Consider the following 24,708-nt stretch of genomic DNA (forward strand, 5'->3'; position numbering starts at 1 on the left):
CTACTATAAAATGAGGGATGTGGGTCAGATGATCTGAAAGTTCCCTTCCAGTATTTAACTTCTAAACAATATTCCTAAGTTCTTGTCAAAATATAAATTCCACAAAGAAAAAAAAACATTTTTCAGTGACAGGTCTAATATCAATCTCAATGGATCAGCATTATTTTAAAAGGTAGCAAATTTACATTTAAGATGGATAATTTTACAAATTCTTTCTTTATGGATCCTGATCAAGTGAATATGATGAAACTGACACCTGCAGTGTTTTCTTACTGCAGTACATAACAGTAAACCACTTTCTACTACTGTCAGTAATGGTCCCCTGGGTTATGTTTGCCAAACCTGAATCTTGCTATAACATTTCAGAAAAAAAAATTTAATTGGCAGTTACTGCTTTTCACTCCTGGGTTTTGGAAATCCTGTTAGAAAGCAAGATGATAAAAGGAGCCTCAGCACGATGTACCCTAACCTCCCTACAACACAGTAAATACCACAGGTGCCTAGAGAGAGTAAGTATCCTTTTCAACCAGTGGATGTCACTTCAGAACTGTTAAAGCAAAAGTTGAAATTAAGAGAACATGGCTCAAAGAACAGCGCAAGGTAGGAAATGCCTGAATAAGCAATATGCACATTAGAAACAGTAAGAGTAGTTAGTGCAAGGCGGTGGACCAAATAATTCTTTTTTGTGGGAGCTGTCCTTTGCATTGTAGGATGTTTAGCAGCATCCCTGGCCTCTATCTACCTGATGCCTATAGCACCCCTCTTAAGCTGTGACAATCAAAAAATATCTCCCAACATCGCCAAGTTTCCCCAGGGGGGGGCGGTGGGGGGCGGGCACAAAACTGCCCCAGTTCAGAACCACTGAGATGGCAAAAGCTATGCAAACAATCTATAATTATGCACAATAATAAGGGTTAATCTCGCATTGTTGAGTGAAAGAAGCCAGACACAAAAACGAACACATTATATATGGTTTCATGACAAAATCAATTTATGCTATAGAAAATCAGGACAGTAGTTACCCTTGGGAGGAGCAAGTAAGGGGAGAAAGTACCTGGAAGGAAGCAGGACGAGCCTCCGAGGTACCAGTAATGTTCTGTCTTGATCTGCATGCTGGCTACAGAGATGAAAATTTATTGAGCACTTATGCCAAGTGCACTTTTCTGCATATATACTTCAATAATTTTTTTTAAATGCTATGGAAATCATTACTTCATCTTCTTCATGATAAATGAAAACTGTGTAGCTCTTACTCTTTGAATCACTTATTATCAAGCTACAAGTGAACTAAACAAAGTTTTAAACCAAACTGTCAACTAAACTAAAAACTTGGTTATTTCCATGTGTTCCTTTTAAAAACAGGAATTTAATTAAAAAAATCCATTTCAATTAATTCATTTGGTAGAAGTTACCTGTTCTCTTGAGATTTAGCTCTAATCCTATTGGCAAAAGCCTCACAAGTCAAAGAAGATTCTTTTTAAGTTTAAAGGGCTGTAAAAACAAACTCTATCACTAATGAGGCATTTCTGTAAACTATGGCAGTTTCCATCTATTGCTAAAATTGGAGAAATATGATTTAGCAGCTGAAGCATAGTTTTGTCTGAAAATAAACTATCTTTATCTGTTTCAACCCAGGAGTTAAGAATTATTTTTCAGTATGTGTAACAATGAGATTCATATGCTTTTATACATAAAGATGTAGTATATCCTTATTCTCCTTTTCCTACACATACATTATTTAAAAGTAATACTCAGATTGGTACCAGAACACTTAACAGGTAATAAAGAAAATTTTACAAAGTTCAATCTACACTGAAGCTAAAATTCTCAATCACATTTATTTAAAAAACTTTAAAAAGATTAATATTGTAGTTTCTTAGGAATTTTTAAGAACTGTATTTTAAAAATACTGCAATAAAAAACACATGCATCATAGCCAAATGAGTGATTTATTTTTGGAGAAAATAATCAAAACTGAGCCTTTTCCAATAAAGGGGAGAAATAACAATATGAGATCATACCCTGGTTACATGTTAATTACCACATTCTGTACAATGTGGATGTGTTCAACATGTATTCAATGATAATATGAATGAACATTTGAGACTTAAAAATCACAAACCATTTGCCAAGGTTAATTCATAAATTTGAAATAAATACCTAGAAATAAGTAAATTTTAAAAACTGAAGCCTTTGACAGTGTTTATAGACCAATCCAAATGTTGTACAAATAGTACAGCAAAAAATTAACATTACTGCTAGTTTCCACTTAATTTCTTCATAATATAGCTGTCTGGTGTTGCATTAGTGAAGATACTTCCTACAACCACATGAGTGCCCCAGAAACTATGACGAATTACTTTACAGCAGCCAAGATCATCGACAGAAAATCCTAAATGTCGATAACGTTCATCTGTTTCAAAAAGAGTGTTGTTTGTATATGGTCCAAAAAACTGGAGGAAATAAAAAATGAAGTCATATTTTCATCAGTGAGAAAGACAAAGGAATAATAATTTTTATGCAAACATGAGCACCTATTTTAATACTCTAAATATTTAATAAAATCAAAAGAGCTGAAAAGGTCAAACGCAACATCTAAACTGATCTAACACCTCTCCTGCTAATACAAGTCAAAGATGTAGCAAATTTCATGTTATCTAGAACCAAATGCGTGACGTTAAATGACCTTTAAAGATGGAAGAAACTTTAGACAGTCATCTATGGTTCACCTTCATCATTTTCAAGATAAGGAAACGAAAGCTCAGAGTAAGTTTTTTTATTTCTAGTCTATACTCTCTCTTACTTGACTTTGGGAAGAAACAGTATACATTCCTATATTAAGATTCAAAATTTTATTACTATTTGTAACTGAAAGATATACCCAGAATTTAAGATGTGACCACAATAGTGGTTCAGTTATTTTCTTCAAAGTACAACTTTATAAATGTTAGTTTCCAAAAAGTTACTTCTCTAAGTATTCTTTTACCATCCATATTTTCTTAATTCTAAAAATAATTGTTTCTTCCTTAAACTATTGATTGGTAATTCTTAACTAACAAACAGTAAACACACTAATTCAATGTAAATCAAATAATATCTACTAGTGAGGATGGAAAATAAAAACTGTTTTTATCATTTTTAATAAAAAAATTTAAAGTGGTAGAGAAACTTAACTGTGAGTGATAGAGGTCACTCAAAGTTGTGAATGCAAATGACTCATAGTGGTACTTCTTTGGGTAAAATTGTGAAGTTTTAAAAAAGTCTTAAATGATCTATTTTTACCAAGGTTATAATCAACAATTTTATAATAAAAACCATTCCTACTTCAAATTATATAAACTGGCTTTCAAAATATATTTAATTACTCACTGCCAAACCAGATGATGGGTCAATAAAGTCAGCCCAATAGCCTTCAGCTCGAAGAGCATAGCAAATTTCCTTAGCACCACTGATGAACTGCATAGAAAAAGACATAAATTATACGCTAAAGACAGGACCACTACAGGTTGTTTTATTTTTTAGTAATTTTTTGAATAAATATCTTCTGCTTCAGATAGAGAACTCAATAAAGATCAATAAAAAATTAAAACTAATGATAAATTAGACCGTAAAGTAATAAGATTATTTTCACCAGTCCAAAGGATTAATGGTTCATATAACACTTTCACTTCTTTCAAAAAGTCTAAATTGTATATTTTTTCTTCTAAATTATTTCCTATTTTAGGAACTATTTCTAATCAGTTCTATGCTATTAACTCCAAATTTGTCATGAATTATAAACTCTAGTTGCTATTTGGTATCATTATGGAGATATTAGAAATAAGGTAAGAAAGAGAAAACAAAATATTCATAATGCAAAGATTTGAACCATTCATTAGTTTGAATGAAAGTTGTTTAAAAACATATACTTGCTTATGTGTCCTTCAAAAACACATCTATCAACTCACACAGTCAATGAAATATTTCTGAAAAGGCACATAAAAATAATAGAAAATTGGATAGATGGGGTACAGGGCTGGACAGGATACTTACTTTTCACTATATACCCCTCTGTATCTTTTGTATAGGGCATAATCATTACATACTATATGTATATATCACCTATTCAAAATCTTGGTCTTACCATCCTAATTCCTGTGATGTCTTTATTGCTTTATCAGAAGTCTAAGCAGCGAAAAAGACAGTAACAAATATTAAGACCAGATTAGAATGTTAAAAAAAGGACAGATCATCAATGTCTCAAAACAAGAGCACAGTTCCACTTTTGGCCATAACAGAGTAATAAGTATCACATTTGCCATCTGCAGAAAACTATATAACTGACCAAAATATGAGGCAACTGTTTTTAGACCCTGAAAAACAGTCAGACAAAACTGTAATCTTTGATAGAAGGGAAACAAATGAGGTGATCCTTATATTTCCACCAGCTTTCTGTCTGGGGACACTTCCTTGTCGCCAGGCAAAGAAGTGAAGCCCAAGCAAAGTGATGGTGTCACCGAGCTGAGGAGGTAGAAAGCAAGAGTTCTGAATGGCTAAAGCACCTGGAATTTGCAGGGCAGAGTACTGGAGAAGAGGAAGATACACAAACAGGGCTCCTGACTAGTTTGCAGAGCAATTTGCTGTGCTTCAGTAGTCAAGGACTGAACTGTGCATACAGAAGGTAGATTCCACCAGGCCCAGTAGAGTGTGCCTGCTGCAGGGCTGAGAGCTGAACAGTGATATTAGGGGTCATGCAGTGCTAGGTAACATGGATTTATGGCCCACTCAGAGTGATGAGACCTTGCTAAGCACTTCTGGTATTCAGCTGAGATCCCTAAAATGTCAAGCCTTAGGAATATGGGCCATATCCTAAAGAAGGGGTTAGCAAGCGACATACATAGTGTGAGGGCCAAATCCAGTTGGCTGCCTGCTTGTGTAAACACAGTTTCATTGGAACATAGCCATGCCTGTTTATTTATATATCGTCTATGGTTACTTTAACAATACAAGGGTAGAGTTAAACAGTTGAGACCGTATGACCTACAAAGCCTACAAATTTACTATTTGGCTCTTTACAGAAAAAGTTTGCTAACTCTCACTATAGAAGTACACAACTTAAGCTAACATTTTCTCCCAAGACTTTCTTGTAAATTAATGAAAAACATTAAGATAATACTGTATCCTTTAGGTTATCGTCATACTTAAAATTACACTTATTGCTGTATTTCATTAATCCTCAGAATTCTTAAAAATAGGAAAACTACTGAATATGGTCTGGAAAAGTCATTAGAATATTTATCAATTTCATGAACAGATGCAGCATACACAAAAACTACAAGGAGAATAAAACAATACAATCAAATATCTGCAAAGACTAACTAAAAGAATCCCAAACTATCACACACAAAAAAATCAGTTTAAGTATTTCTCTTAAGATTTCTGTTCATCGACAGCAAACACTGACATCTGCTGGAAAAAAACTAGAACAGATTTAAACCATAAAACAAAATATCTACTTGGACAGTAAGCTACATGTGGCTCTAAAATAAGCACTAATATCTGGTTTCTTTCTACAAATAATAAAATAGCTTCAGTCATTATAAAACTAAAAATCACATGATAAAGCATGCTGCCATTTCAAACCCTGAAATTGGTTACAGAAAACTGATAACTATACTAGGCTCAGGATCAAATGAGGATCCGACCCTTTCAACTCATCAAAAATTAGGACCACTAATGCAACACACATGTGAGAGCTGTCTAATGACTAAATGATAGTGATAAGTATTATTTCCTAAGCAATGTCTTAATATGTAAATAGAATATGTTTACTCACTTACTGCCTATTTAAATTTCAACTCTCTAAATTCAGATCTCTTTAAAATCAGAGACAATGTCTTAGGCCTCTCTGTAACTTCCTTGTTAATTAGCATATAACTTGCTCATGATTGTTAACTACTACATGAAATTTATTAGCAAAGCTGTATGTGGGACATTTAAGTATGAAGTCATTATCATAAAATACTCTGTTGAGTATGTAAGATATATTTTTACAAATGGAGAGAACCACACACCCAACTCTAAAGAAAATATAGAATAATTCCTGATATTATCCTGCACAGAAATTAGTAAAAGGAATTTTTTCAACTATAGTTAGCCAAGGTGCCCAAGTGAGTTCATCTTAACCTGTCACACAGGGAAAGGGATATTCTTTTCTATCTTGTAGACAAAGAAATTGATATAACCCAACATCAAACTCTTACAGAAAAAATTATAGAATTTTTAAATATAACACTTGAAGTTACCACTTATTTCTCAGGTTGGAAAAAATGAAAGGAAATGCTAATATCTAGGGTAAGCTAGAGTGACAGCATATATACTAGGATAATCTTTTTGGTGGGCAAATTGGCAGTGTGTATCAAAATTTAAAATGAATATACCCCTAGACTCAGCAATTCCCTATTTAGAAATTTACAGATGTAAGTGTGTGCATAAAAATTCACAGCCTGCAATAGTAAAAGTTTGATTTTCAACTTATAAACTACTAAGGAAGTTTTAAAATAATTTAAAAAATTTATGGTTTGCCCATGCAATGTAATACTATGCAGATTTTATAAAGAATGAAATAAATCTATGTGCAATGCTTTGGAAAGGTGTCAAAACACATCTTCTGGTTAAAGGCAAAGGACAGGAAAAAAAATGTGAATATATAGTATTACATTATTATTGTACCGTACACTGTTACTGTTTACTTGCTGAAGGTTGGGATAATTTTCACTTTTTATTTGACATCCTCTAAAGACAGAGAGAGAAAGAGATATGGAGGGAGAGAAGAGGGTCAGAGAGAGGGGGAGAGAGAAAGAGGCATGAAGAGTTAACTTTATTTTGCTGTTTTTTACTGTACTTTCCAAATTTCCTAAAACAGACATAAATTTGAAAAAATAGGAAATGAATGGAAAGAATCTAAGTTTTTCAAAGATACTAAAAAAAATTTGTGACATTTTTATTCTCAGAAAAGATGTAAGTTCTTTAGTACTGCAATATGTTAGCAGAGAATTAATAAAGGCTAGAAAAGGCACCCATCATTTTAGAACATCGGTTCACTGGTCTTTAAATAAGATCATAAAATTAAATTGTCAGCAACTGACAGAATTACCTTTTCTAAGAGCATTTCTCTTTCATATTCTACCTCCTCGCTCCAGACAGTCATATCATTCTTAGTTTTCTGTGTTACAGTCAGAATCATTAGTTTGTTGGTGGCCACTTCTGGAAACAGTGATTCAAAATCTACCAATGAAATAAGAATAAAAATTTCAGGAGGAAAATAATTTTTTAAAGATGAAACAGTGCATAAAAATACTTCTTTTGAAAAATGATGATTAAGTTAAATTATTGTGGTACCAAGGTAGGTTTATAAATGCATATTATTTTTGAAAAGAATGAAATGAAGTTAGTTTTGGCTTACTTCTGTTCTTTTTGGATTAACTGAAATATTACTGCCAACAATTCTGAAGAGTAAGTAGGATTAAATGTTATTGGTCTTGTAACTTCCAAAAAAACAAAAAGTTCATTAAGATTTTTCTCAGTATTACGTAATAGCTCAAATTATAGCTCTAATAATCACTGAGGAGTGGAACGACTTCAGGGAAAAAGTTATTAAAAATTCTACTATTCTTTAATGCCAGCTTGAGGTCAGATGTCAGGGGACATTTGAAAGCCTTTATCCTGGCCATGCAATCATTTCCAGCCAGACACATTAAAATATTAAGTTACAAAATATTATGATTCCTATGGAGTACATTCAACAAATTAAAACATTAGTGACATTATCTACCATACACTACTGTAAAATGTGTAAAGCACAACATACCCTTTCGCAGCAATTCCGGACATGTTTGGATTGCACACTCTACTTTGGCACTTTCAAAGTAAGTTTCTGCACTGTTAATTTGTTGTTCAACAGGTGCATCATTACCCTAAGGGAAATAAGAAATATAAGCAAACAAAATCTGGAGTTCAAATAAAATATCTTGCATGTCATGAACATGTCTTCCCTAGAAGGTTCTAACTAGGAATAATAATCAGTGTTTTCTTATATACTCAAACTTTTATCTATGATGAATCTAAGATTTGAAAATTCTAAAAAAAATTTGAATAATAAAACCACAAACGTCTAAGACTTGATATGGATATAAGTTGGCTAAGAAACTAAATAAAATGCCATAATTGTGCCTACATTACCTCTTCTGATATTTTGTGATATCTAATTATCCTTTCTTTTCTTTTGTTCTATTACCTGTGTAATGGGGACAGTAACACTAATTTACAAAATAACATGATTAAATATACAGTCTCCTACAGGAAGAGCTTAGAGGCTTTTTATTCACCTGAAATGTACTAGGTACCTACTAAACATCAGACACTATGACAAGAACAGGTACTATAATGGTAGAAAATCCAGTCCTCACTCTTAGATATATCAGCTGGCAGAAGAAAAATAGCACAAATAAATGTAATCCAACATGAAAAGTGCTACAGAGTTATGAAGAATGTCTTCTGGCAGTATAAATGGGGATGAAACTTGCTTTGCTGGGAGAAATCAGGAAAAGGCTGAAATCATATTTGAGCCACATGTTAATTAATGTGTATTTTTTAATAGGTAAAAAAGAGGTGAATATAGGTTAGGAATTCAGGAGGAAAAACAGTCCAGCAAGAGATAACAGTACAAAGCCATGCAATAGTCAAAGAGAATGGTGTATTAAAAAAAGTGAAAAGAACGCTGTGATTAGAGTGCAGAGGGAGTAGTGGCAGGTAAGGAGGGAAATATAAAAGATCAAAATTGTGACAAGCCACTTATGCCACATTAAAAAATTTTGACTTCAGTCTATTTGCAATGAGGAAAAGAAAAATCAGATATAAAAAGCTAATGCTAGTATTACTATGGAGGATGTATGGTTATGAGGAGGAGCAGGTGACAGACCAGTAATCGCCAATATTTATTGATCACTTAGTGTATTTAAGTGCTTTACATACATTTTCAAATTTAATCCTGTGAACAACTTTGTGGGCTAGGGATTATTATTATCCCCATTTTACATATAAAGAAACAGGCTCAGAAAGGTTAAGTAACTTTTTTTTTTTTTTTAAAGATTTTATTTTTTCCTTTTTCTCCCCAAAGCCCCCCGGTACATAGTTGTGTATTCTTCCTTGTGGGTTCTTCTAGTTGTGGCATGTGGGACGCTGCCTCAGCGTGGTCTGATGAGCAGTGCCATGTCCGCGCCCAGGATTCGAACTAACGAAACACTGGGCTGCCTGCAGCGGAGTGCGCGAACTTAACCACTCGGCCACGGGGCCAGCCCGGTTAAGTAACTTTCTTAAGGTCACAAAATTAAGTAAATGGCAGGGCTAACCTTTGAACCCAGATTCATCCTATCTCCATACCCCATCATATTATGCCTCTAAGAATCCAGTTAAGAGAAGGAGGCATTCGACTGGCAGTATTAGTGAGAACTGAAAGGACATAAATGATTTAACAGCTACTTCAGAAACAGAAGCAATGCAATTTTGTCACTACTTACGAAAGTGTGATGGAGCGAGGGGTCAAGGTCGGCAATATAATTTTTATCTTGGGACAGTGGGAGGATGACTAAGTCATTTATACTATGGATAATATGGAAGTAAGGACAGGTCTTGAGAGAAAAAGGACTAATTTCGTATTAGACATGTAAAATCTGGGGACTTGTGAGACATCTAGATAAAGATATTCAGCAGATAGATAGAAACATAGAACCATAAATGTCAGAAATAGAAATACTAAATTGGGAATTATAAAAACATAGCCTGTGGAGGAATTCAAGGGGTTAAGTGACCTGGGAGTAATTCAAATGAGAAGATGGAGGACAGAAATGTACGGGAAATATCATGTAATTGGTAGAGCAGACAGAGGAGGAGACAAGAAGACTGAGAAGGAATCATCTGAGATAAAAAGTCAGGAGAGGTCAACTTTGCTCCAATGTTAGGTTATCCAATAGAACCCATAATAATTGTGAGGGGTTGTTAATTTTAATAATACTGCTTTGATCAAAAATTCAGCCTGAACCTATGCAGAGATGTGAAAAATGATAAGTATCAGGGGTCTAAATTGCATGTAACTTTTCACTTGAGTGAGCAAAGATGTAATACCAGTTTAAAAATTCATTTAAAAAAATTCCTCAGACGCTATTAAAAAAAAATCTACTTCTACGTCTTCCTTTTCGGTTAAAAAAATCTATTTATGTGTCTTCCTTTTTTCATATATTAGAAGTATTTCTGAGATCTCAAAATTTTCTGAAGTTGTTAAAGATGGCTAGAGGAGTTTAAAACCTGTCAGAATTTTGTCTATATATAAATTATAATTACCACTTATAGAAGTGAAAAAATGAGAATTCCAAATTTCTAGTAATATAGAAATATTTTTGAAGAATTATTTAATTACCTAAGAGACTGTAATCTAAAGTTAAGTAAAAAGATTATATAGCAAACACTATGTAGAGGAAAATGCCAAGTTTTTAAAAGCTATATATGTAGTTTTTTTATACAATGGAATTAAATAGATTTGTTTTTTACTTTTTCAATGAAAGTAATATGCTCATAGTAATCAGAAATTAATATAGCACTAATAATTAGAAAAAGAATAAATGACATTAACAATTTACCTGAAATTCATTCACATATTGTGCCATCACAAACTCATGTCTTTCACTTGATAAAGGTTCTGCCAGAACATCAGGCAAAGTTTTATGAATCTGGCTTTTCTTCTGCGATGTGGTCCCATTGAGGTGACAATCAAAACCTATGTTTCCGGGAAGCTGGAATCTCTGATCCTGAGGTCCAAATGGTCCCATAGTTTCATCAGGCCATATTGTTCGAGAACCTGAAGAACAACAAAATGAATCATTTTCTCCTTAATAGTTAACTGTATTGGTAGAGTGAAAGAATACTCTTCTTAAAATTATATATTTTTTTTACCCAAATGATAGATCTTTAAAATTTGCTGTCCTGTGTGAATATAAATTAGTTTGCTGTCATTTCCAAAATACTAATCAATGAAACCAGTTGTCAGCTCATAAACAAGTCCATTATTAGGGGAAGGATTCAATAAAATACTGTAATCCATACTATGTTAACCCGTGATAGTCATTAAAAATAATATAGTAAATCTTTATGTACTAATATTGATGAAGTCTAGGACGTATTACATTAAAAGGAAAAGCTAAGTCAAAGAACAGCATGTGTAATGTTTATTTTACATCCTTATATTTATGTTTTTCAATACAGAAAGAAAGATCTAAAAGGAAAGATAACAAATTTAAGAGTGGTTACCCACAGGAGAGGCTTTTAGCTGCCATTACCTGGTGGCACAAAATATTAAAGGTCTGGAAAAAATTCTTGTATGGACCAATGTGACATAACGTCCGTTTATCAGCCACAGCAGTTAACACAGGTTAAACACTTAGAAAAGAACAAACCATATTACTTCATTCCCTTAAAACTTGAAAATTTTTCTTTTTTAAAAACTAGCTTGTGAAAAATTTAAAAAGATCCAGAAAAAAATCAAGTAGAAAATTAAACAAAGAAATACTCAGAGTAGGAGTTTGGTTTAGAGCAAGGAAGGGACAACTGCTGCACGCCTTAGTTAGCAATAAAAATAAATATTTTTCAATGCCCTGCCAGAACTGACTGAAAATAGCCATGTCAATCAATATGGCTGCCTCATCACTACACCATAAATGCCACCACATCCCTTTTCCAGACTTGTTAATAACACAACACCCATCAATCATGGAACTCTTTCCTGCTGACCCAGATACTGACTCATAATTCTCAACCCAAACACTCTAGCCCAATACTTCTTAAATGTTTAAGTATTTAATAATCATCTGAGAGCTTGTTAAAATGCAGATTCTGATTTATTAAGTCTGGAGTGGGGCTCAAGATTCTTCATTTCTAACAAACTCCCAGAAGATGCCGACGCTACTGGTCTGCAGATCATATTGATTAACAGGGCTCTAGATAGCCACTAATGACTGACTGGAGCCAGTTCAGAAGTTAAAACATATTAGCTATTTTTGAACAAAATGGGTTTTAAAGACTATTCATATCTGACAGTGTCTTTAAGAAAATAAATATCCCATATTAATAATGGATTTGAAGACATTTTCATGTTGACTGGTCATTTAGGTTTTCTCTTCCATGAATGGCCTGTACATATCCATTTTTAAATTTTTTGTTTGGTTTTCTATTGGGTTGTCTTTTTCCTATTGATCTATAAAAACTCTTTATACATTCGGGATATGAACTCTTTACATATTCTGAATGACAAATCTTCCTTTATGATACATATATGTTTAGCCTTCAGATGATGTAAATTGGGGAGTAATCAGAGATGGAGTTGTAAAATAAAACTAGGGCAAGATGGAAGGCTTTGAATGCCCAAGTGAACTTATTTACATTACATTCTAAGTAACATGTTGCACGAAAAAAGGATTCCACATGTAATCCCTTACGGATACATTAGGGTAAGTTTCTAAGTGCACTTTCTTAATATTTTAGTGTGCTTATAAACTTTCAAGATAGGAATATGGCATTCTTCAAACTTACCTAACCATAGAACTTAAAAACACATTTGTTTTAGACCTTGAACAATGATGCATAGTTTGAGGATAGTTTGGGAACTGCTACTGAAAGCACTGAGGGATAAGCAAGATAACTTGATAAACCCAGTTTATCAAGGAAGTGACATGATGATCAAAATATTTTAGTATGATTAATATGATAGTTATGTGAAATGGACTAGAAGAAGCAGACTTTACAGATAAGTACTACAAAGTACAAAAGTACAAAGTACAAGCAGATTACCTACTGTAGGTGAGTTACTGATTCAACAAACACTAAAACAGAAAAGGTGCCAGCTACATTTAAGAAATTTAGCAAAGAATGGCAAGAAGTAGTAACACAGTTTAACAGAATCAAACGAAGATTTGTTTCAGGTAGGACTGTGTATATCTGAAGATAGTTAGAAAGGAACTAAAGTTCAAGAAAATAAGTTTTAGAAGCCAACATTCATTCTTTCTTTCTTTTTTATACTGAAGCTTTCTGGTATAAATATTTAGGCAGAGCTCTGGTTTTATTTTCAATCGGATAAACGTAACTTTAGAAAATCTGTAAAACCTCAAGAAGAAACATGACAGAAACACAACTCAAGATATTTTGAAACAATTATAAGCAATAACTTTTACTTACATATATCTGGAGGTGCAGTGGCCACATGAGACTCGTCAGAACCTGAAGATCCTGCAGTTGAAAAGGCTTTGGGATTGACAACCCTTCTAACTAAAGAGCAAAATCCTGGGAGGTAGGAAACCAGCCTGGCTCTGTTACAGAGCACCTAAGAATGACACGAAAATTAAAATCATTTGTTTTGGATATAAACATTATACATACACAATCTCTGTCAAATCTTCACACTGCAATGTACCTTTAAAAACTAAAATTTATTCTACTATTGTTGAGCACCTACTATATGACAAGCATTATGTATATTTACAATTTTAAAAATAAACAGAATATTAAAAAAAAAACAAGCAATAAATTACTTTGGGTAAAAGTGTATGCCTTTTTCAATAAAGGCTAGAATCAAGAGGACCACACTAGAGAAAACAGGAATCTCTAAAATTTGCCCTATTTAGCAACAACACCAAAATGGTAGCACAACTAGTAAGATTCTATCCTCAAAATAAAGAACTTTCAAAACCTCTCTTAGGACCAAAACTTTTTTACCTTCTAACTGTTCTCTTCTTTTATTGCTATAAATTGTGCTAATTGTCTCCCATGCCACCTTTATCTTTCCTCTTGGTTTTACAGCAATGTCTACCTTCCTTCATTTTAGCACATACATTTGTGATACATCTTCTGCTTCTATGTTCCTTTCCTACACTCTGAGGTCAGTTACAGTGGACGAATGCGTAAAGATCCTTCATGCATAAGCTTTTAGCAAAATACATGGATCACAATAATTTAATGAACCGGTTGGCAAACTACAGCTGAATACAGCCTCATTCTTTTTTGGTAAATAAAGTTTTATTGTTAACACAGCTACACCCATTTGTTTATGTCTGCTTTCGTGCCATAATGGCAGAGTTAAGTAGTTGCACATAGACTCTATGGCCCACAAAGCCTAAAATATTTACTATCTGACCTTTTACTTAAAAAAAAAAATCCAACTCTAATTTAGTGAAAAACATATAAGAACATAGACTGTATCATCTGTGAAATGCTATTAAAAGATTTGAACAATTAAGAAATCCCTTGGAGGAGCTGGCCCACTAGCATAGTGGTTACCTTTGCACACTCTGCTTTGCTGGCCCAGGGTTCACAGGTTTGGATCCTGGGCGCCAACCTAGCACCACTCATCAAGCCATGATGTGGTGGCATCCCACATAAAATAAAGGAAGATTGGCACAGATGTTAGCTCAGTGACAATCATCCTCAAGTAAAAGGAGGAAGATTGGCAACATGTTAGCTTAGGGCCAATCTTCCTCACAAAAAAAGAAATCCCTGGGGGAGTAGGAAAAGGTTTCACAGAGGATATACTAGGTTTTAAAGAAATAGTATAAATGTGCTGGAGAAAGGGGTATTACAATGACTGACTTTTAGGAACAAAGGCATAGAGTCCTAAAAGGTATATCCAAAAGAGTGACAGTCCAGTGAGGGTGGATATAAGGGAGTACAGCAAAAAACAGGCTTGAAAGTTAACTTGTGGGCAACTACAAAAGGCTTTATATTTGACACAGTCAGTTAAGGGCCTGTTAAATTAAGATAATAAGGCAGAATTTTAATCTGTAGGCAGGGAGGAGTAGAGTAAATTGATAAAGATAAGGAATGTTTCAAGGAATGTAGTGCTAAAGGTAGTATAAAGAATGGACTGGAGTGGGTTAGAGATGGGGTATGAAAACTAGTCACCCGGATGTTGAAACAGTCTATTTCCATTTGATACTTCTGAATCATTCTTTTTCCCTTACACATGGTATTCTGAAATCCAACCCATGAGTTCTTTCTGACTTTCTTTCTCCTTATAAGTAAAAGAGAACATCCTAACTGGTCCTTCTACCTTTCTCACATAATTTCTTACTAATTTTACTTCCCCTTCCCTTCCTCTACTCTTTAGTCACATAAAAATATCTACCCAACATTTGCCATCTTTCTCTGTCTTCTTTTATAATGCCACAAGATTTCTTCTGCTAAAATGCCCTTTTTTTCTCTCCTTCTAGGCCTGGCAAATCTGAACTCTTTCTTAAAGACCTGGATAAACAGAACATCCATCATGTGTCTCCAAAGTGCAAGGCTTGTCTCCAGGGCATTCTGCCCACCTGAATATTTAAGCATCTTCCCTTGGGGTGTGTACCCAATCTGCCCAAAGAGACAAAAATGGTGATTAGTAGGGTTTTTACCCACTAGACAAACTCAGACTTTTGGGTGTTTCTATAATATAAATTTACCTTTGCAACTGAGGACAACTAACAGAATATGCCTCAGGATCTAAAGGGAATTTAAAATTTTAAATTCCAAAAATATCTGAGCAAAGGCTCACAATATTAAGAGGCTCAATAAGATTATCTGAAGGTGACAATACTCACTAAAAGCATACAATAGTAAATAAGCAATAGATGTTAATGACTATGGCCCATGTCCTGTGCTAACTGCTTTACGTGCATTATTTTTACTTAATTTTCATAATAATTCTATATACCATTATTATTTTAAGTATGATTATTAAAATATGATTTGTGATCCTTCACATCCACATTACTTCTCAAACAAAACCAGATGGAAAAGGAAAATTAGCCAAATTATTTTAGAAATTGCCTAGTATTATTAATGATTATTTCAGACCCTGAGAACCAAAGGCACTAGATTCTATTTTGATATTTTTTTCTTGATAGTAAAACTTTTTTGGTAAGGAAGATTGGCCCAGAGCTAACATCCATTGCCAATAGTCCTCTTTTTGCTTGCGGAAGACTTGCTGAGATAACATCTGTGTCAATCTTCCTCTATTTTGTATGTGGGACAGCTCCACAGCATGGCTTGATGAGTGGTGTGTAGGTCTATGCCTGGGATCTGAACCTGCAAACCCCAGGCCGCCAAAGCAGAGCATGTGAACTTCACCACTACACACTGGGCCGGCCCCTTGACAGTAAAACTTTTAACAAAAGTTGTATAACAAAATGTGAGTTTGTTTCCAGTCTAGGAAAATCTAATTACCAAGTTCCATTTTAGTGGCAAAATAAACTAGTATCTAGTCTGCCCACTGAAAAAGATAGGTGGTGACGGTACTAATTTGCTTCAAACTTTACCTTTTATCCTATATGATTCTCAAATTCTTTACTGTGGAAGTGGAATATTTTGTGCAAACTTGACAGATTTTATGATATTGGGTTAGCTGGTGAATAAAATAATTAAAAGTAACAGCCAATAAATAGCCAAAAATTAGAAGAGCCAGTTTATTTTACTTCGAGGATAAGTATTTTATACATGGCTAACTTCAAACAAACCTAGAATTCTACACTTGGGAAGATGACAGGCTATTAAGATTTAACTGTAATATTCTTATTGGTATATAAAGACAAACAGTCTTTTAGGTGCTGTCTTAGGAATAAGCCCTGCTTTTGGCCATGTGAGGAGAAAACTCGGTCTACACTAGAAACTGAAAAGTGATCATCTACAAAATGCATCGGTATCCACCTACAGAAATGTCTGTGTGGTACAAGAAATTTGAAATGGATATCAACACGGAGAAACTGTGGGATTTCACACAAAAGTTCCAGTTTTTTGGCTGCTCCTGAAACCTCAGAAGATCTGGCAGCACTGGATTCACATTCCCCAATGGCATGAGATAGCAATAAATCACTGTAGCTAAGGAAAGGCTGCCCACTTTACCTAAGACATGAGTATTCCAGTTTGTCAGTCTCCTCCAACACCTCTTAATTTACCTGCCCAGCTTCTGAAGCACGGCCATTTATGCCACGCTAACTAAACTGTTGAAGACACATCTATCTGCATAATTCACTACTAACATCCACTCTGAATTTACAGTGCATATAAACTAACACAAAATTTCTTAAAGTACATTTGAATATTAAAATTAAAATTTATTTTAATAGGAACTTCTCACAATGAAAGGATTTTTAAATATCTTTCACAACAGTCACCCTACTGAACTAATTTATTGATTTAAATCAAAATAAAGCCTGATCAAATATTAGCATTCTCTTCTTTTTTAACTAATAGAACACTACGTTACTTTGAGAGTACCACATACTTCTTTTACAACATTCCCTTTCTGTGCATGTTATGGCTACCGAAAAATTCACCTTAAAAAGTGGCCAAGACTAATGGTCAACTTTTACAACTTGTCCCTATAGTCACATCATTAAATTTAACTGCAGGAATACTATCCTGGCTAACTGTTGGCATGTTAATCTTCCTAACATACAGCTCTGAATAAAGCCCCACGATTTAAAGAATAAAGCCTAAATTACAGAGTTCAGCATTCAGGGCTCTCGATTACTTGATCTCAACTCCAAAACCAACCTCATCTTCTGGAATCTCTTTTATACATCTTACATTCAGGCAGCCAGAACTGATTCTTGATTCAGAAAGGAGAGTGTCTTTGGATATACCTCCAGCTCTTCCCACTCAAACCTCAGATTATTGAAACCTCACCCCTCTTTTCAAACTCAAGTTAAATGCTTCTCCAATTAACTGATCCCAAACTCCTACTTTTCCTTCTTCACAAAGCTCTGAATCTGCAACGCATCTTTGCGTAGCCTTTAAAAAATTAAAGCTTTCAACTTCTTTTTCATGTAGCTGTTTTAATACACATCTTATGTCCCCTACTATGTGAACTCTTTATGGTAGGATGTGTCTTACTAATCACTGGACAGTCACATGCAATAAATCTTTCTGGTCTATGTGAATATTATTTCTTGCTCCCATTTCGTAGGATTTGGAAGGTTACTTCCTACACCGAAACTGCTACAAAACCTTCAGTTAACCAAAGGAATAAAAAACGGCTTAAAAATACATCCTAAATATTTACTGATAGAATTCCTTTTAAAAATATTGAAAGGATGCTGGCACTGAACTTATTTCTAAAAATTGAATCTGGAGAACTAAGTACAGGGTACCGAAAAGAAGGTTTGTGTTCTACCTTCTTTCAAAGCGTACCAACACAATTTCCCATCCTTCGCTTCCCTTAACATTTTTGACACACTAACTCTAATCACGAGAAGTATTATGCCACCACTGCCATTGTAATTAAGTCCGTCCCTCTATTTCCTAACAAGTTCCCCAACCATTTCACCATCCTGCTTCTTAAGAAGCTGCTTTACTTACATTGGCCATCGCTAGCGGAGAGGGCAGACACAAAATATCTTCCCTTCTGCAAAGTTACCCCTGGGAAGGGACAAAACAAAACAGGCTAGAACTGGATTACCCTCTGACAGCAGACAGCTCGGGGAGCGTCGGCTCTCTGCTCCTGTGCGCTCCTCCCCAACGACCCGACACAGTCAGAGCCTGCCCCAGACCCCACGGAGACCCGAATTCGCCCCCGCCGCCCCAGGGCCCCGAGCCCTTCCCCGCGGAGGCCGGCAGCCCCGAGCCCTCCCGGGGTGCCCGCTGACAACAACGCGGCCCCCATCCGGGCGGGACAGGGGGCCGGCGGCCAGGGTACAGTCCTGAGGGCCGAAGCGGCTCTTTTAACCCAGGTCAGGGTTGCCTGACAACAGCCCCAGCAAAGTTCGAGCTGAGCTGAAGGGTGAGGAAGCGACAAAGTGCCTACAGAGTGACAGGACGACCGGGGATAGCGACAGGGGCCCTGTGAGCATAGGGGCAATACTGAGAGCTATGGCCCGAAGACGGGCACATTTGGAGGGGCTCACGCGGGCGGGAACCAACCGTACCAGTCACCAGCACCGCCTCCAGCTGTCCCAGACCCTGACTCTTCCCGCCGTCAAAATGGCGGCGCCGACGGCAGCTGGGGTAGCGACAACGCTGGCAGTGACAAGGCTGAAGAAGTTGCTTCCGAGCGCATCGATGCGAAGGAGCGCCGAACCAATGATGCGCACGCGCACAGTAGGCCACACGCCGTGGGCGGAAAAAAGGTGACGTCGGGGTGAGTTGGCAGGATGGGGACGAGGGACCGTGAGCTGGGTTGGGCGGCTCGTTTGTTTTCGTTCCTTAAATCATTGATCCATTTGATAAATTCCTCCCACCCCGAAGAGATACAATCTCCTATTCGTTGTATCATATCACTTGTTTTTCATGAATCACTGCGTTTGAGCGTAGAGCACTTATGTTTTTCTTTTTGTGTACCAGGTCCTTAAGAAGCTTAATAAATATATTTATCGAAAGACTTATTTATAAATAGTATATCATTTTTATTTATCAATTGTCTTTTTAAAATGTACTGAAGTCCTTACTTTATTCATACTGATGTTTCTAGTTGGGTCATGTTGGGCAGGTTACTTAGTCTCTTTATGCTTTAGTTTCCTCACTTCTAAAACGGGAATAATAATAGTGCCCACCTCATAGACTATTTGTGAAGATTAAACAAGTTTATATATAGCTAACACTTATATAGCAATACACACACACAGAGCCCAGAGCTTGGGAGTCACAGAAGGCTTCTGAGAAGGGACCACTGAGCTGAGTGTTGCGGTTACTTACAACTCGTTATTTTTTCATGCTTCATAATTTCTCTTTGTATTTGGCTTACTTGTCCTGGTTATATAACAAGATTTCTGGTTGAATGATGATTATAAGCTTTTTGAGAGTAGGAACCATATGTTATTCATCTTTGCCATGAGAGAAAATCATCTGTCAGGAACAGGTGGGAAATAAAAGGAGACAGTGATCAATGGTGTGGCGGGAGGCTGTCAGGAATAACTTCATAGAAGAAGTGATGCTTGAACTGTTTTGAAAGATGAGTAGGTGTTTACCTGAATGCCAAGAAAAGATGCAGAGGGGTGAGGACATTTCGGGCAAAGGAGGCAGTATGAATAGAGGTATGGAATCCAAAACAGTATGAGCAGTTGGAGAGATCCACAGGCAATCAAGGGATTAAGTTGGAGGTAGAAAGGGGCCAGATCATAGTCAGCCTTCAGTACAATGATAAGGTAGATGTAATCCCGAAGCAATGAGAAGCAACTGGGCAGATTTAAGCAGACTCATGGCGTTATCAGATTTGTGTCTTGGGAGTATCCTCTGGCTGCAGTGTAGAGGATAGGTTGGAAGGGTATAGGAATGGAATTGGATCAACCGGATAGGAGACTATTGCTGGATCCATGGGAAAGAACATGAGAGCCTGAACTAAGGGCAGAGGGAAGTTGAGGAATCAACATAGCATAGCTGTCTATTGGTTGCACGTGAGGTAAAAGGGACAAATTAAAGATGATTCCTAAATTTTTGACTTTGGATACTTGGTGAATGGAGTTGCTTGTGCTGAGATTGGGAATCCAATAATATGAATATTTGTGGAATGTATTCTCTATGGGGGCACTTGGGTAGAGATTTTCTGTTTATCTATTTTAATTCTCATAACAATCCAGAAAATGGACTTATTATTTTTCTCATGTTCAATATGAAGAAATTAAAGCACCAAGAGGTTAAAGTATATTACTCAAGCTTCCAGGGCTGGATTTAAATTTAGTTCTGTTAGGATTGAAACTAATGTTCTCTTTCCCACAGGTATTGTCTTCCAGGAGGAGAACTGGTTTTAGGAGAAAGAAAACGAGTTTGATTTGGGATACTTTGAGTTTTATGATGCCTGAGGGACATACATGTGGAGTTATCACTAAGACGTTTGAAAGTAAGCTTATTGCTCAGAAATGTGGTTTATGTGGGAGACAGAGACTTGAGGGTCATTGACATATGGGTAATAGTTAAAGCTGTAGGAACCCCTTAACCTGGATTCAATAATGGGCTTTACAAGAAGGAAGGTCAGCTCCTGAAAATGTATGCAAATTTTTGTATATTTGTAAGTAAATCCGTTTTTTTTCACCATAGGGAAAGGATGCATATCTTCTTCAGATTCTTAAAGGAGTTCATGACTCTGAAAAGATCAAGAACCACTAGTGTCAAGTATAAAAGGAAAAGAGCCAAGGTCAGAATACTAGGAAATATTAATTAAAGGGGTAATAGAAGAAGAAAAACTAGCAATGGAGACTGAGAAGTTTCAGGCAAAGGGTGGAAGGAAATCCAGAGAGAGAGAGGAATATTCTAGACATCAAGGAGATAATTGCTCTGTATTATTTAGATGCTACAATAAGGTCTTATTGAGGACCCAAGGCAGTCCATCATATTTGATAAATAAGGCATTGGTGACTTTGCCAGAGGAGTTTCAGTGGAGTAGTGGGGGCACAGACTTTGATTACCGTAGATATTCAAAGGATGAAACATAAACCTCTTGAGGACAGAGACGTTATCTCTTTGTTCACTGTATGCCTGGGACTTCACTATATTTCTGCCACAGAGAGGTGATCAATAAATATTTCTAGAATGTTGAACTGGTGAAGACATGGTGACCATTAATAGCAAGTTACCATTAGTAACAGCTGCTTTTTGTTCTATTTCTGGGCTCCATACCTCCGTAACATCTATCTACCCAACAATTCGACAGGGGGAGTAGTAGTGTCTACACTTCGTAAATGAAGAAACTGAGGCCCATTGAGGCTGAGTAAACTGCCTGATGCCACACAGCCCCATGTAGTGATGAATATGAGATTCAAACTCAGATGCTTCTGGCTCCAAAATCTCTATTCCTTCCACCACAACAAAACTAAGAAGAGAGAGAGGTGAATAGCTGTCTGTCAACTGTTATTCCAATTTCCGTTATCTTTTGCCTTCCTCCTTTCACTCTTTCTTGGATTGTTCTTATTCTTCAGAGACAAAGTGAAGCCTTCATAGAGCTATAAAGATTGATCAAAGTACCAGATTATGAGATTGTTCAGAGGCCAATATATAATCCTTGGGGCTCTCTTCTCATCTTATTCTCACAGCTACCTACATTAATGCTTTTTGATAAACATATGGCTTCCTTTTTATTCTAGAAAAAACTAATTCTCAATGACAAAGGACGCATACTTAAGCAAATTAAGGAATATACAGTTGTCACTAAGTATTGCAGCTGGCTCTTTCTGTAAAGACCAGAGGATTATAAAACCAAAAGAGACAAGAGGGAATATTTTCTGCTCAGGCAAGCATATCTAAAGCACATTATAAATTTGGAGACAATATTCTGTGTTATTTTAAGAAATGGAACTATTTCATGGAACTGTTACCTGGTTGCAACAAAACAACATTTAAAAGAAGGATAATAATAGAAATAAAAAAGGATATGGATAAAAGAAAAAGTATGTGAACACTTGACTTTTATTCTTTGACTTGGTCACGTAACTCAACTGTTGAGAATACATCTTTTTAAGTTGCCTGCATTAATGCTGCAATAGCTATTTAGTATTTGATACATTAAGCTAGGCATATACTCTGGTCTTTTCTAGAAAACTCAAGATTTTCCTGGAAACCCCTTGTATATTCTAGCCATCTATTGCTAGATAGCAGCATGTGAATGTAATAGAGAAATGTTGTAGAGTGAATGTTATGTGTCTCTCAGGCATAATGGTAGAGGGGTCCTCAATTTAATAGTTTGGGTTTTAGCTTGAATATGATTCATACGGTGTATCAGTGGACTTTAATTATGATATTAGATACAACTATTACCTACCTGCTCTTCTCTCTGTCTCTGTCCTCGTCATTAAAATGGAGACAATAATATTATCTACCTCATAGATATTTTGAGGGTTATATGAGATAATCCATGTAAAGAGTTTGGCACAGTGGATGGAATTTAGAAGGTGACCAATAAATGTTAGCTGATATCATCTTCATCATCATCATCAACATTATCATTATCAGCATCATTGAACTCCATTCTTATAGGGAGGTGGTAATGCGGTAACGAGCTTTGGTTTCCATGTACATGCACAGTGCTAATAGGGGGTGATACTGCCCTGGGCCTTTCTGTCTCTTTGGTACCAGCGAATGGTTTGGTCTAGAAAGGAACAGCCATGCGTTTAGGCATGGCTCCCATTAGGATGTTGGCCTGCTTTGTTCTAAGCTATTTGTCCTTGAGGAGACTGTGCCTATCTTTTGGGACTCACAGCATGTAGATAGAGCAGAAAACAGGATGAGGAGAATATTTAAGCAAAATCTGTTTAACCACTGAGCGGGAGCCATCTGTAAATCACATTTTGTAAACCCAGGATTCAGGCTGTGGTGGTCTGAATCATTTTTCACTTAAAGGAAGTGGAAAGGTTTAACATGAGGGTATAAAGCTACCTGGGAGCTTGTTAGAAATGCCTAATCTCTGGCTCCATCCCAAAACTACTGTCCCAGAATCTGTATTTTAAGAAGATCCCTAGTGATTCATATGCACAATGAAGTTCTTTTGAATGAGATTGACCAGGAGGTGGAAAAAGGATGGCAGTACTGGGGCTTTGCATAATGTACCCCACATATATAGAATCAGAATCTACGAGGGGCTTAGGAATCTGCATTTGAACACGTTCCTCAGGGAATTTTTATGAACACTAGAGTTTGAGGACCAGAGGTAAAAAAGATAAAAACTGTGTTGGAGAGAAGTGCAATACACACTGTGAACACTAGCTGTCACTACTCTACAGTTTAAAAACGACGCTGATAGTTATTAGCCAAAAGAATTATTACAATAACATTTTTCTAAATTTGAAATGTAAAGATCCAGGGAAAATGAACTCCAAGTTAAACAGATTTGGACTATCTTGTGATTTTTATTGAAGATCTCTGGGACATATAAATGGCTTACAGAGAGCAGTGGTTGGAGATTTAGAGATTTGAGGTCTATGTGAGTAAACCTATGTCAGGGGCATAATGTCTCACTGTACTTGGGGAAATAAAGTGAATATCTGTGGTTAAAAACCAACTGGATTCTACAGGCTGCAAGTATGTAAGGTAGCTCAGTGACTCTTTCTGAGAATATCTTCATTTTCCCAGGCGTATGTCACGATGTTAGTTTTATACTAGGTTTGCCAGGTATTGAAGTTTCATATGCAGCCTAGGGATTGAAAGTCTTGTGTAGTGTCCACATGAACATTTTCTTTATTTGTAGACACTGCACCATATTTGGAGACTTGAATTCAAATTTTGGCTTTTCCCTAGTGCTCCATGTGGATCATGATGACAATTCCTTAACATCTGTGAGCCTTGAAATGGTCATTAAAATACCCACACCAGGGTTGTCATGAGGAAGATCTAGATAATATAATAAACATGAAATGCTTTATAAATTTTAAAACATTAAATAAATTCAAAGTACTATTTGACTGCTTCCAGTGTTGGCCCTTTACTTCGATATTGATCTTTGGAACCCGACCAAAGCACCATTTCTATAAAAATGACTCAAGTTCCTTTAGGAGCCTAGTTCTTTTTCTCAACTAGGTCTTTTGTTCCACCTCAAGTAGGGATGCCCAATAAAATACAGAACACTCAGGTAAATTGGAGTTTCAGATAAGCAGTGAATTTTTTTTGGTGTAAGTATGTCTTAAATATGGCATGGCAACCTGGCAAATCTACGTCCAAGGCAGACTAAGAAAACTG

The 24,708-nt window shown here is 35.9% G+C and overlaps 1 protein-coding gene and 2 long non-coding RNA genes across 8 annotated transcripts in view; 1 reads left to right on the forward strand and 2 right to left on the reverse strand.

Annotated features, from left to right (window-relative positions):
- LOC123285264 (uncharacterized) overlaps positions 1-1,177 on the reverse strand; it is a 30,972-nt gene extending 29,795 nt beyond the window's left edge. Inside the window, exon 1 of the long non-coding RNA XR_011502810.1 lies at positions 1,055-1,177. This is a non-coding gene — a long non-coding RNA (uncharacterized lncRNA). The remainder of the gene's footprint in view (positions 1-1,054) is intronic.
- A 753-nt stretch (positions 1,178-1,930) lies between these two features.
- MMADHC (metabolism of cobalamin associated D) lies at positions 1,931-19,125 on the reverse strand. The gene is made up of 8 exons (XM_044768937.2): positions 18,978-19,125; positions 18,412-18,471; positions 13,261-13,405; positions 10,674-10,891; positions 7,850-7,955; positions 7,136-7,266; positions 3,370-3,456; positions 1,931-2,453 (listed from the first exon to the last, which is right to left on the reverse strand). The coding sequence occupies exons 2-8, from the start codon at positions 18,418-18,420 to the stop codon at positions 2,259-2,261; spliced, it is 891 nt and encodes a 296-aa protein (XP_044624872.1). The 5' UTR covers positions 18,421-18,471; positions 18,978-19,125; the 3' UTR covers positions 1,931-2,258.
- Positions 19,123-24,708, forward strand: part of LOC106825099 (uncharacterized) — a 76,035-nt gene continuing 70,449 nt past the window's right edge. For 3 of the 6 annotated variants that reach the window (XR_006526924.2, XR_011502806.1, XR_011502808.1), the window contains exons 1-2: positions 19,123-19,189; positions 20,764-20,884. This is a non-coding gene — a long non-coding RNA (uncharacterized lncRNA). The remainder of the gene's footprint in view (positions 19,190-20,763; positions 20,885-24,708) is intronic. The other 3 variants (XR_011502807.1, XR_011502809.1, XR_006526925.2) reach the window with 2 other exon arrangements.

This window comes from Equus asinus, chromosome 4 (assembly GCF_041296235.1).
Source record: "Equus asinus isolate D_3611 breed Donkey chromosome 4, EquAss-T2T_v2, whole genome shotgun sequence".
Classification (NCBI taxonomy): Eukaryota; Metazoa; Chordata; class Mammalia; order Perissodactyla; family Equidae; genus Equus; species Equus asinus.

What these genes read in the sequence shown, in the direction of transcription:
- MMADHC (XM_044768937.2), bottom strand. An exon ending in TCCGGAATTGCTGCGAAAGG is followed by an intron (nt 7,267 to 7,849) that starts GTATGTTGTGCT and finishes TTTCATTGGTAG; the next exon opens with ATTTTGAATCACTGTTTCCA. An exon ending in ACCCATCATCTGGTTTGGCA is followed by an intron (nt 2,454 to 3,369) that starts GTGAGTAATTAA and finishes TATTTCCTCCAG; the next exon opens with TTTTTTGGACCATATACAAA.